The sequence below is a fragment of the Haemaphysalis longicornis genome, unplaced genomic scaffold, assembly GCF_048455015.1.
Source record: "Haemaphysalis longicornis isolate Haplotype H1 unplaced genomic scaffold, Haemaphysalis longicornis Haplotype H1 scaffold_2, whole genome shotgun sequence".
In the NCBI taxonomy this organism is placed as follows: Eukaryota; Metazoa; Arthropoda; class Arachnida; order Ixodida; family Ixodidae; genus Haemaphysalis; species Haemaphysalis longicornis.
Window position 1 is genome coordinate 217,610,807 of NW_027526295.1, and position 13,288 is coordinate 217,624,094.

Here is a 13,288-nt window from a genome sequence, read left to right on the forward strand (position 1 = left end):
ATCTACAGAAATCTACGCCTATAATACGGAGCCTTGCAACAAAGAATTTGCATTGATTGTTTTGCCGTTGCATTTCTTTTGATCGCTAACATTTATAAAATCACAACAGGAATACCGCAAAAACCTAATAAGAATTCTTGTCGTACGACAAAAAACTTTGTTGTGACAACAGAAGTGCTGTTGTTACGACAAAGTTATCTGAATTGTTACGACACATATTGCTGTCGTAACGACAAAGTCAATTTTCTCAACGTCAAACATTTTGGTAGTCACAGCAGAACTGCCATTTACGCTTCTCTTCACAATGGGCAATAACATTCAAACCATGTACAACTACTGGCGGAACATCAGGATCACGACAGGACAGGAATTCGCCACGACGGAACATCAAAATGAGGACAGGAATATGACACCTGACAGAGCATCAGAATCACGGCACGACAAGAATACGATAAGATGGCAGTACGACACGCGTAAATACGACAAAACTACAGAAATTTTTCTTGTCGTCATTTTCGACTGTGATTACATCGCTTAGCAGCAGCAGGTCCCTAGCATGTGCAACACTTTAGGCCTCTTTCTGTAACCTTACTACTCCGTGCACTGACATTGTTAGTCCAACTGAAAAAATATGCAGATATACAGATAATTGTTTACTAATGCGTAGCATTCTTATGCCGCTTGTCCAGAGTGGGAGCTCTTTACAGCCAATATTAGTATCGAATTACGTTGCATTATTTTATTCTTTGGTTTCTTGTTTCATTTTCCCAAGGATGTGCCCTTACGTAGCTAATTATGCTTTTCCGAATGTAGAAAAAAGCATAAAAAGCATGCAAGGCGTACTGGAGAGTTGGTCCATTTCCGCTACTTTTATTCGTATTTTGAACTTTCCTTGCGAACTTTTTCTCTTTATTCTCCGGTTTTTTTGGGGGATGTATGAGATGGATATTGTTTTTATTTTGTAAGATCATTTTTGTAAATTCTTTTTTCAATTTTTATTCTGGTTTTTCAAAATTCTGTTCAACTATTTCTCTATTTACGCTATTATAACTATGAGAGGTGTTATGCAAAATGTGCATTTTTGTGGAAATGCAAGGCGTTACACGGTTTTCCATTTTCTCTTTTTTTCGTAGTTTGCACGTTTTCTTGCAGACGTTTTTTTTTTTTTTGCTTATTCTTCGGTTTATGGGGAGGTGTATAAGATGCATATTTTTGATTTTGTCAGATAGGTTTGGCGATTTTTTATTTGTATTTTTTGGTATTTCAAAATTCTGTTCGGCCAATTCACTCCATTTACGCTATTATAACTATTAGCGGTGTTACTTTCGCAAAATCTGCATTTTTGTGGAAATGCAGGACGTGGCACGGTCCTGGCTGTGGGGTTATACTCGGCAAAGAATGCTACTTAATAACATTAAGACGCACCCCTACGTATCACAAATATTGTCACGTGGCCAAAGACGACGCAGTGGTCTTCAAGGAAAACGAGTTTATTGGAGCGAACTTGTGCTCCCCTAACAACTCAAAAGAATACAGAGGCGGCGAAGCAGCGGTCAACAAATTGACTTGCGCAGGCGAGGATCGTCGAAAGAAATGCCGCGACGTCTGCTCTGCAGGCTTTTATCTTTCGGCGTGAGTGTTTCTGGAACCGTCGATTTACATCCAGAACATTGTAGATCAGAGAAGATTATTCTGGGCTAGTGACGTTAAGATTAAACAGTCTGCTTATCTGAATGAGATAGCCCTTGCGGCATAAAAAATAAAGAATGAAAGACGCGCTTCGCTTGGGACACAGATAACAGAGCCGGACGTGGCTGGGCAGTCCTACCCTTTGTCCTGTCTAGTTTGCGCTGCTCCCTCAGAATGAATGTATACCAACTCGCCCAGTTCTCGACCTTGTTGCGAATAAATAAACAAACCCATACGTGGTTCGCGGTAATATATATGTGGTACGGGCGTTTTAGGGCCTATTTAGGCAAAAACTAAAGAAAAACAAGTACACACTGCAATATATTAAGCCTTGAACTTTCATGCTACTGGTTTAAAGTCCGCAACTTATGAAGGAAAACGAACACCTTAAAATCGCGCATAAATCGCGCTCCCAAGAACACGTCCAAAGCGATTTCCGGATAATTTGTTTAAATTAACAAAGAATGCCACAGTTGTGTTTTGTCTTAGTCTGGTTTACTAAAATTTACGAAATTACGATCTTTCTTTCCCTTCCTGAGAGTTGTTCGGTTGGCAAACTAGGGACTAAGCATTTCCCAATTAATAATGGTAGCCGATGAGGAGTTTATGTATATTACTTTAAGTGGCCGCCGTAGCGCCTTCTTATTTATTGATATTTTTACATTTGCCCAGTGGCCGTTACTGCAGGGGGTACATCGAGTAGTGTATTGTGCCGTGTGACGTGTCCCCGAGTTCCTCTGTTATAATGCCTGAATGGCGCTGCAGGCTTCCTCAGTGTCTCTCTCGAGGGCCACGTAAGTGAGCCGGTAATGACCTGCCTTTTGTAATTCCACTTATCATACCACGCCCTTGCGTTAGAGACTATCGAATTATCCTCCAACTAGTGATGATGAGATGGCACTGTACGTATTATGTAGAAACGCGGAGATTAATTTCAGTTGACGTGCTCAGCAGATAAGCCACCTCGCATAAGCCGGTGGCTATTGTAAGCTCTGTTAATTGTGTGGGCTGTGCATTCCGTTTCGTCGAAAATATGGCGCAGCACATGTTCAGGAGGGGGTGTGTCGGGAAATATGGCGGAAGTAAATGCATGCGGTGAGGAAGGAGACGCTTTCACTCTCGCTGCTTTGCAGACCGACGAAGAGAAGCGGCGTGGACTCCCCGTCATGATGCCTTCCTTCGACCGCGCCACCTGCGACATCGCAAAGTCGCAGACGGGATTCGTCAGCTACTTCGTGCGCGACATGTTCAGGGCCTGGTCAGGCAAGTAGGCCGCCCTCTTCCCCCCCTTCCGCCTGGACCTTCTCTGTGCTCGTTGTTTTCGGTGCAGCGCGAGTACCAGGGGGATGTTGTAGTAGGGGTAGGGGCGCTGTCACGCAGACTTCTCTCTAAAATTAGGAAAATATTGGCGCGTTTAGTGTGACTAACACGTGAAACAAGATGTTCATAGCCATCGAAACGTGCCTGCTCAGTCGTATGGACCGTTCCACTGCTATGTTTCCTTCCCCGCTGTTCACGGCACTATTGTACGTGAAGCTTTTCATCAATATTAAAATTCTAAATACTAGCTCAGCCCTTCCTTTTTTTAATTTTCTGTTTGAAGTGCTGGAGCAGAGCTCTCCAGGGGCCCACCGAAGGTAGCAGATATACGGTTTGCAATACAGTCGTTTCTGGGCTAATGAGTGCAACCATTCACTTTATGATTTATCCGTTAACTATTTAGCGGACTACTATCTTTTTCAACCTGTTCTCTAACGTCGGGAAACATGGTTAACGAGGACCTAGTGCATGATCGAGCTAACGTAGTGATTGGGGGAACATGCATGTCTAATTTCAGCGTCGTTCACAATGGTACTTTAATCTGTAACTACTGGACAGTACAGCAACTGTATTTACTTGAACGACCACTGCCAAACAGTGGTCATGTGTGCTTTCTCATTACATGTTTCATAATCTGTTTTTCTCTTCCTTTCCTTGCCCGCAGAGTTCGGCGACTTCCCCGAGCTAGTGGAGTACATTGAAAAGAACTTTATTTATTGGAAAGACAAGGAGACCAGCTGTACTGCTCTTCAGGAGGCTCGCTAACCCTTCGTTCCCGGTTCACACAGATGCGCGAGACTCTTTATCATCTTCACGCGGGGACAAGGGGAAGGGGAGAGGGGGTAGAGAAAGATCGGCGGACATGCGGAAGAGGCGAGGAGCGCCCGGAATTTCGCCTTTAGCGTCGCACGCAGCCAAACGCCGCCGCGAACGGGACAGGGAGACTGCGCGTGTGTGAGTGAAGGCCAAAGAGTGCGCCGAGGGAACTGTTTCCTGCTCATCCGCCGGCGACAAGACCCACGAGGAAGCATCCGGCGAGTGAGTGCGTGGTGTGCGTCGTCTTAGGGGACTGCCGAAGCCGGATTACGCGACGGACGGTACGAAGTGTGCGTGTTCCGTATGTGGACTCCAGTGACGTGCGCGGTCGGCAGGACGGACACGGGCCGCCATAGAAAAAGGAGAAAAAAAAAACGCAGTGGTGCCGCGTGCGCCCTAGGAACGCGACGACGCGACAGGGCGGCGGCTTTGCAACTGTGACGTGAAGCGACGAGACGTCTGAGAGATCTCTACGGGAGACTCGTTGCTTCCTCGGTTGATCGCGTGACCTTCGCCGCAAGACCCTACCCTCTTGTTCTTTGTGTTCTTCCAGAAACCCTCGCCGCCTGCACTTACCTCTCAAGGGGAAACACAAATGGTGTAGGGGAAGAAAGAGAGCGAAGCTTTAGGGTGATGATCGTCTCGGCACTCTGAGCACCAGCCAACACCACCTGTAATAGATGTTTCAAAGCAACCATCCAGCTGTAGCCTGCAAATTGTTGTCTAACTTGAACCTGTTTCCGTGCGTTTTGCCTGCCTCGTGTGTTCTCTTTGTCATCTTGGCAGCGACATTGGAGTGCTACGACACACTGGTGTCCTAATTTTGTTGTTAATCGGCGATATGGCAAGAAAGTGCAAGGGAAAAGTTTGAAGGGCTAGCGGTTGAGAAAATTGCACCTACCTGTTAATCCCCAAGAGGGTGGCAGGTAAGCGAGTTGGTCCCTGAAGATTGCAGGTTAGCAAGCCGGCGTTTCGGTGAGCGCGCCATGCTTGTTTATTCGCTCTTGTCTCAATAAGTGAAACGAAGTGAATGTGCGGCCAGCCACTGTCTCTTGAAACGGCAGTGTTTCTATGGGAAGGGGCTTCAGTTACAGGTGTACTTCGCACATTTCTGGCACAGGATGAGGCATTTTATGGGGGATTAAAGTTGTTACGTCATCGAAAGACGGTGACATCCTAAAAATGCGAAGTTTCGCGTGACGCGGTGAACAAAAGGCCGTTAGCAAGGTAAATGGTTTTCGCCAGTCTGCTGAGTGGTCTAGGAGGTTGTTTTTACGGCAGTGAATCTTGGTGCTGTGAACGTGTTGTAGTTCACCATCTGCTTGATGTTTTTTTTTTTTTTTTTTTTTGTTAAAATAGTGTCAACAACAATAAGGCTGCGTAAAAAGAGTTGGTGTTCGCACGCGGCGAAAACCTGCGACATTAAACCGATACAAGCAATATTTCGCATTGCTTTCAAAAATTGCATTTAGCTGAAATAACGCCAATTGGTCCAGCTTAATTGCCGTATCTAACTCTATAACGCAAGACGGTATGTCGTTCACGTAGAAGGCGTAACACATAGGTTTGATTCTAATTGGCAGGGTTGTTATTCTAAGACTTTTTTTTTTTTGTATGAACGGGACTTGGGTATTTCGTCTACAAGGTTCTGTTGAGAACAGACTCAATGCCTCAAAACTCTAACGACTGTCTGCTACTTGATAGTAGCCGTATTGCCGATTTTATCGATTCACGCAGCGTCCACCAGAGAAAGTTACACCTCAGTAATAAGTCGTCGCACGGGATGCATCGAAGTTGGCTCGCGGGAATATCCTATACAAAAGACTATATTTATAAATGGGCTATGACTGGCCCGAAGCTAAAAATTCGTGTAGTGTATTAAAAGGACTCTGCAACACTTCTGACAAACCTTTTTACTCTTTCCTTCGCGTCTGGAAGCACTGTGAAATCTATAGCTCTCACCTGTCGCACCAGATGCGCCTTCCGTTTCTGCTTTGCTTATGTGGCTTTCTTTCTAAAGTGTCTATCATTGCTTCGACTGAAGGAGAGCCGGCCAATAGCCGCCATACCGCTGTAATGACGTAATTGCAGCGCTTGAACGCCAAGACCAGAAAAGATTTTTTGATGAAGTTTCCAAGTTATTCGATGGGCATAACAGTAATTTTTTGCTGATGTACCAACCACCTAATCTAAGTACTGTATGTCTCTGTTGACTAAGGTCTTTAAATATGTAAGATTTCAAAAAAGTTGAAGTGTTGCAGGGTTCTTTCAAGTGAGCTTCGTTTGCAGAAGCGCACAAGGCAGGTTGTGGGAGAATATGTATGGTCGTAGTAGTAACCAGGTTGTATACGTAAAGTGGGCAAGACAACTACAGACGCTACTACTCAGTCAAGAGTCAAGTAATGAAAGGCTTGCTTATGGCCGAAATTTGTTATGAACACGTTCTGACACTACTGGTTTTACAAGCTATAACAACAAAAAATAACAAAACAAACAAGCCCCCAACTGTCCCCTGTTTGAAGAGTGCACCTGGAACTCTGCCCTCAACCACTGCAAGGTATTCTCGGGACAAGCCATACTTTGGCGCTATTGACCGTGGGTCACTGCTAGCAGCATACAACAAACAACCGAAAAAAAATGGTGGAGAATGAATGGGTGAATAATTGCACATTCTGCCTGCACTTTATGGGGGGATCTTTAAAGGTGCATATCAAAACCAAGTGACAAAATACGCAGTGTCTAGAGTACATTTCGACTGAACTCCAGCTCAGCGCTACAGCCACGGCTAGAGTGCCGTCCGACGACATTCGAATTCTTCAGACTAGGCTGACGCAGGCAACAGCGTCTGCTGTTGGGGTGTAGAGGTTCCGTCTTGGATTCCTGTTATATAGGGCGGTGGTCCGAATCCGAATCTTGCTCCTTTTTTTTACATCTTAAGTTTTAATTATGTTCATGGCTTAGGTTAATTTTCGGTGTTCTGAATGATTTTTGTGTTCGTTTGGTTATTCAAGTAATGTTCATGGAGGCCGAAGTAGTGCGAGACGCGGCAGTTTTTCATCAAAACGCCGGTGGACGTCGCTTTAGTGGAGCGCTTATAGTACCGTTGGACGGCACTCTAGACACAGCCATAAAAAAACGCTCTGTTAGGACAAATACTAGTCTTTACCCATCTTCCCTGTTGTGCCAAAGAGCTGCTCGCGCGGAATTCATAGCAAATTCTAACGCGGTCGAGAGCACACTGTTATACTAACGTTATTTGCTCAAGGAGAGGCTCTCCTCGCCAAGCCACTGTTGTCCCTCACTCAACTGCTGTTCATGCATATTCTCGATTCATCCATCCCCGCGTCACGGCACACAGCAATGCTGAAATGAGCACATAGTGTAAGCACTGCACGACGGTACCGACCAGCGACATTCCGTTTCCTGACCTGTACAGAACCGGCGCTTCCCGTATACACTTAGCGCCATCTACCGGCTCGCTTGTACACTAACGGTATTACTCTTGGACAACTTATAAAAGGGACTCATCGCTCGACCCTATGGGGCTTAGAGAAAAGTCTGTTTCTCGCTCAGGTGGCCTGGGTTTGAATCCCTGCAGTTCAAAAATATTTTTTTCGGCCACCGCGAGGATCAGACCGTCCAAGACTTCTACCCTTCAGAACCCATGTCACCCCCTCTCTCTCTCCCTCTCTCTCTCTCTCTCTCTCTCTCTCTCTCTCTCTCTCTCTCTCTCTCTCTCTCTCTCTCTCTCTCTCTAGTCAAGTTGGAATATTTTATGTAAAAAATGTTTTGGCGGATCCAATCGTGTGTGTTTTAGATCATTTTAGAAAGCAGCCCGCATATTCAGTCACCCTTTTCGATAGTGCGGGTATTCAGGTTCTGTACCACTCAGGAGACGTAATGTCTCCGGCGGCAGGTTTCTTCCCCACTGTTTCCCCCCTGTTGCTGCCTGACGACCCAAGGGGAGGGCTGACCGCCTCTGCGTCCCGCGATTTATTCCCCACGTTTCCGGAGGACTCGTTGCTGTACCACTGAGTGCTGTTGCCTGTAGTCATGCGGCTCAAGAAACCGTGACTGCCGTCAACATGCGAAGAGGGCGTTGTGAGCACCTACTTCTTTGGCGTGCTTTGTGCCTCGAAAATGCTTCGAATGTGGCGTTGCCTCCGTACAATTGTTATATATCCATTTTGTTCTCGTAGCTCTAAAATTGATCAAGTTTGCAAAGTGTCCGTGTATTTCATTAACAGCTCGTCTGAAAGGACCAAAGTCGGCAGCTATAATTGAACAGCAAAACGTTATACTGTCAAGAACGTTATTTCGGGGCTCACATTAGCACGGCGTTCTCGGAGCTCTGAACCATCGCTCCTGGAAACGGGATTAGGACGCAGACTCCTTATTGTCATGGTTCACACCTCGAAATTACCTAGCAAGCACACATGTGTATTTCAAGCTGTTCTGCAGTGCGGGTCTACAAAAACTGGCCACGAACACGCTAGGTAGATTCCGCACTTCTCATTGGCTGACAGCAGCACCGAACGTCTCGGTCAACAATGAGACCACCAAGTTGTCACTATGGCTCCTGGACTGAGGAGCCACACCCATTTCTATGTAATATAAAGTTCTTTATTACTGCTACATACTTTGGAGTTGCCCTTGCTTTGCCGATTGCCGACAGCAAGCCTCCCAAAAGCGCACGAATTAATAGACCACCAATCTTGACCTATTAGCTTTATTTATCCGAGCCCACCGAATACAAGCCGTGAACAATCTGCTCACTGCTTTACAAAACTTCCTTCAGACGTCAGGCCTCAGCCGCTTTAATCTCCCTACCCCTAAAAACTTAAAAAAAAAACTTCCCCAAAGCGTTACATGGCGTATTTGTACCCATCTCTGTAAATAAACATGTGTGTTGCCAGAAAGTAACAGAGCCGGTGTCCAATGGGTGGTGTGGAATCTGCCTCCCACTGCGACGTTTGTCATTCCTGTGGCCCACAATAGGGGTTACAACAGTCTTTGCCTGCCGACGAAGTGATTTATGAAGAACCTTTGTCCCCATTTGTTTTCCCTCAAGTTAGCCGTCAGGTTTTGGGCGCAACCTCGACAGCAGAGTAAAACTTTTGCTTTGCTGCTACTGTCACCCCACGTCATTAATATCGTAGAGGGTTCAATGACAGAGCACGCAAGAAAAAGATAGAACAAAAAGAGGCTTAGAGGGTAGGAACTGTCAATATGTTTGCTAATCTGTTCCTTCCAGCTTAGTGGAAGAAGCGATAGCTGCTGCAATAACCCTACGTATGACGTTAAGTGACGGACGGTGTTTACAAGAAGACCTTGTTGGCGAATGTATTTACTTTGGGCCATTAAGGAAATAAACCCCGATTTGGACTCTTGGGTCCACCGGTATTGGAGGTCCCCCTTATGAAGGTTAATTCAATTTAGAGCCGTTGCGTCAATGCATTATATAATAACTAACTCGTTACTTTCATTTTCCTCGAACACGCGCTGAATTGGGAATACGTATTACGCTCATGAAACTGCTACGTAACGGCAAACACACCTCGGTCGGCTACTTGCGTCGAGAGGTGCTGTGTTGAAACTGGTGTCGGCTAGTATGCAAGGCCGCGCTAAAGACTTCAGCAGCTACGCTCGCCAGATGTCACTAAAACCCTAACGTCCAAACCATTATCGGTACGGCTAGAAGCAGCAGCGGGCGGCCGCGATTGCGCAACTTGGAACTGACGTCACTTGGTCTCCTTACAAAACGTTTTGTCTACTTGTACGTGAAGACTATATATGATGACCCCGTTTGTTCTTTTTGCTATTTGAATTAGAAGCGCTACCTATGTGCTCTATTTCCCAAGCAGTTGGCAGTGTCGCATGCAAGGCTTGGGTCTACGCTCAATAGTATGGTCACACAGCGCGGATGACTTGTAGACTTACGAAGCCACAGAAATTGCGTCAAGCAAGAGGAGGGTCGGAAGTGGATGTACAGTTAGATTACTACCCCTGCAGGCTTCGCAAGTCTCTACAGCGACAGCATTCAGTGGCTGCAGATAGTCGACCGTTGGGACGTCCTCATGTTCACGCACACACGACATAGTTCGGACGATGTGTTCACCGCAAACTGTGAGGTCTTGGCGTGTGCGGGCGTCGTACATGCTAGCCAATCAGCCATGATTTCCCAATAAAGTTGTCGCCAAAGTCGTCTCTCTCTCTCTCGTCATTTTCGGTTTTTGGCTGTACGCGCGTGCATGCGTGCCCTAAGCACTCCGACAGATGCAAGCGGCGGGGGTTTGTACATTCGTTTACACAGGGCAGGTGATATGACGTCAGTGCCCTATGGACTGACAGTGCCCTTACGACGCTGTATGCCAAAATATAACTGACGTTAGGCTTAAAAGTATCGAAGCCATGAATTTGGCCATGAATTTGGCCATGAATTTGAGGGGCATTAAACGCGACAAGAAGACAACAAGCAAATTTCGTGATTTTTGTTCGCGCCGGGGAAAAATTGGTCAGGCTCGCTAAAGTGAATATCGATAAGCATAATGCGTTATTATAAATGAGTTGTGAAACTACTTGGCCTTTGTTCAATAAAACTGAGAGGCCCTAACAATGGCTCCGCGCTATCGGTCCAGATGCCACAATACAACTTTGTTTCATTTGAAAGGACTAGACTTTTCTGGATCACTCAGCTCAATTCTGCCAAGAAAGACGCTTTTTAACTGAAACAAAACGCAAGAAATACTGCGAAACTTTCAAATTTTGCGCTACAGGGACGTAATATGGGCAGAAGTGGCGCAATAAAGGGCACCACTGAAACATCATGCGCCCCTCCGTCTAACGATGACGATGGCTAAACGCGAAGCTTTCTCGTGATGGATTCTTTGGTCGGCCAATCCGACACTGCGAGTAAGTGTGACCCTGGAGGTACGCACCACTTTTCCAGAATACCAAGAGCAACTCTCGGGTATGCATTCCCTAGACCAAACGTTTGGGTTTGGGGTGGTGGTGGAGAAACATTTATTCAAGCGAAAGAGGTTCGCGCTTGAAAGCGGGAGAAGCCCTCAGTCCAGGGCCCCTGCGGCGGCTGCGGTTCTGCGTGCCCGGTCCACCAACTGTCGCTGGTCCTCAGGGTCCGAACTGCACAGCGCGGCCTCCCACTGCTGGAGGGTGGGGGTGCGAATAATGGGGCGGCTGGTGTGTTCTGGCAAGCCCACGTGGTGTGGTACAGTGTTGGATGTTCGCTGCAGTGTCGGCATGTTGGTGGATACATTGTGGGGTGTATGATGCGCAGGAAGCTAAGGTGGGGGTATGTGTTTGTCTGTAGTTGCTGCCAGGCTACAGCCTCCTCTCGGGTGAGCTTCTGGTGCGGTGGTAGGTAGGCACATCTGGCAAGGCGGTGGTGTTGCAGAAGTGCACGGTACTGCTGCTGGATAGGCTCTGGGTCACGGAGCGACTGGTGCGGTGCCCGGAGGGTGCATGCTCGGGTTGTAGCGTGTGCTCGCTCATTTCCGTCTAAGCCCTGCGTGACCTGGCGTCCATATTAGTACAGTTGGGTTTAGGATGTCCTTGTGCTTTTTTTAGTAGTCGGAGTGTACGGCGTGAATCTGTACCTTCTGCTTGGCGTTCGCTTCGACCATGTCGAAATGGAGGAATCGAAAAGACGTCAGCTTCATAACGCGAGGGACCCATGGAGCTTCGATTCCGGCCACGGGAAGCGTCTTTAAAGCAACGCTTTAGTTTCCTCGCTGATGCCGTTGTACGCCAATACGCCCTGCAGGAAAGCCAACTTTCTCTGGCGGTGATGATGAATGATCGTGGGTGAAGTAAAATAAAAATGCGCTTCCCGTGGCCGGAATGTAGCCGTGGCCGCTTTGCCTTCAGCGTCGAGTTAAGGCCGTGAAAATGCCAAGATTGTAACCTTACCTTCAGTGGCTACTTACGGCGATAAAAATGTCCAGGTAAAATGTCAAAGTTATAGCCTTAGCTCCTGCGCCGAGTTAAGGCAATGAAAATACCATGCCTTACCCCTGCTTAGCGTTATGGTGATAAAAATGGAAAGGTTGTAGCCTTACCTCCTGCAGCGAGTTATGGCAATGAAAACGGAATGCTGTAGCTTTCCCTTCAATGAACTTAAGGAGATGAAAATGGCAAGGTTATTATAGCCTTAACTCCTGCAGCGAGTTATGGCGCTAAAAGCCTCACCTCCTTCGGCGTGTTGATGCGCGATTAAAATGGCAAGGTTATAGCCGTAACTTCTTCGGCGAGTTAAGGCGATGAAAACAAGGGTAGTTTTACCTTCAGCAGCGAGTTAAGGCGATGAAATGGCAAGGTTATAGCCTTAGCTTTTTCGCCAAGTTATGGCGGTGAAAATGGAAAGGTTGCAGTCATGCCTCCTGCGTCGAGTTATGGCGATGAAAACGAGAAGGGTAAAGCTTTACACTAAGCGGTGAGTTATTGCAAGGTTATAGACTTACGTCCTGTGGTAAGTGATTAAAATGACAAGGTTATAGCCTTACCTGCTAGGCCAGTTAAGGCGATTTAAACGACAAAGCTATAGCTTTGCCTTCAGCGGCGAAATAAGGCGATGAAAATATCATGGTTATAGTCTTACCTTCAGTGGCTAGTTAAGGCGATGAAAAAAGAAAGGTTATAGCCTTGCCTCCTTTGCTGAGTTAAGGCGATGAAAATGCAGTGCTCATAGCCTTACCTACTCCGGCGAGTTATGCCGATAAAAATGGCGAGGTTGTAGCCTTACCTCCTGTGGTGAGTTACAAAGATAAAAAAGAAAAGGGTAAAGCTTTACCTTCAGCGGCGAGTTAAGGCGCTGAAAATGGCAAAGTTAAATAGCCTTACCTTCAGCGGTGAGTTAGGGCAATGAAAATGGCAAGCTTACAGCTTCCCTCCTGACGCGACTTAAGGCGATGAAAATGCAAGGTTAGTCTTACCTCGTTTCGCGAGTTACAGCGATAAAAACAACAAAGGTAGATTTACTTTCTTCAGTGAGTTGATGTGATGCGATGATAATGGCAACGTTATAGCCGTACGTTCTTCGGCGAGTTAAGGCGATGAAAAAGACAAGGGCAAAACTTTATCTTCAACAGCGAGTTAAGGCGATGAAAATATCAAGGTTATAGCCTTACCTCCTGCGGCCAGTTATGACGACGAAAACGAAACGGGTATTTCTCTACTTTCATAGGTGAGTTATTACGATGAAAATGGCAAGTTTTCAGCCTTAACTCCTGCGGCGAGTTATGGCGCTGAAAACAAAGGTATTACTTTACTTTCAGCGGCGAGTTATGGCGATGAAACTGGCAATGTCATAACTTTACATTTCGCGGCGAGTTAAGGCGATGAAAATAACAAGGTTTTAGCCTTGCTTCCTGCGGCGAGTTACGGCGATGAAATAGGAGAGATTATAGTAGTACTTCCTGCGGCGAGTTAAGGCGGTGAAAATGAC

At 46.5% G+C, this 13,288-nt stretch overlaps 1 protein-coding gene across 5 annotated transcripts in view; it reads left to right on the plus strand.

The window, feature by feature from the left end:
* LOC144169901 (high affinity cAMP-specific and IBMX-insensitive 3',5'-cyclic phosphodiesterase 8B-like) overlaps nt 1-9,027 on the plus strand; it is a 369,064-nt gene extending 360,037 nt beyond the window's left edge. For all 5 annotated transcript variants that reach the window (XM_077699326.1, XM_077699327.1, XM_077699328.1 and 2 more), the window contains 2 exons: nt 2,823-2,952; nt 3,674-9,027. In XM_077699326.1, coding sequence (XP_077555452.1) covers nt 2,823-2,952; nt 3,674-3,774 — 231 coding nt within the window. In that variant the 3' untranslated portion in view covers nt 3,775-9,027. The remainder of the gene's footprint in view (nt 1-2,822; nt 2,953-3,673) is intronic.
* Nucleotides 9,028-13,288: the final 4,261 nt, after the last annotated feature.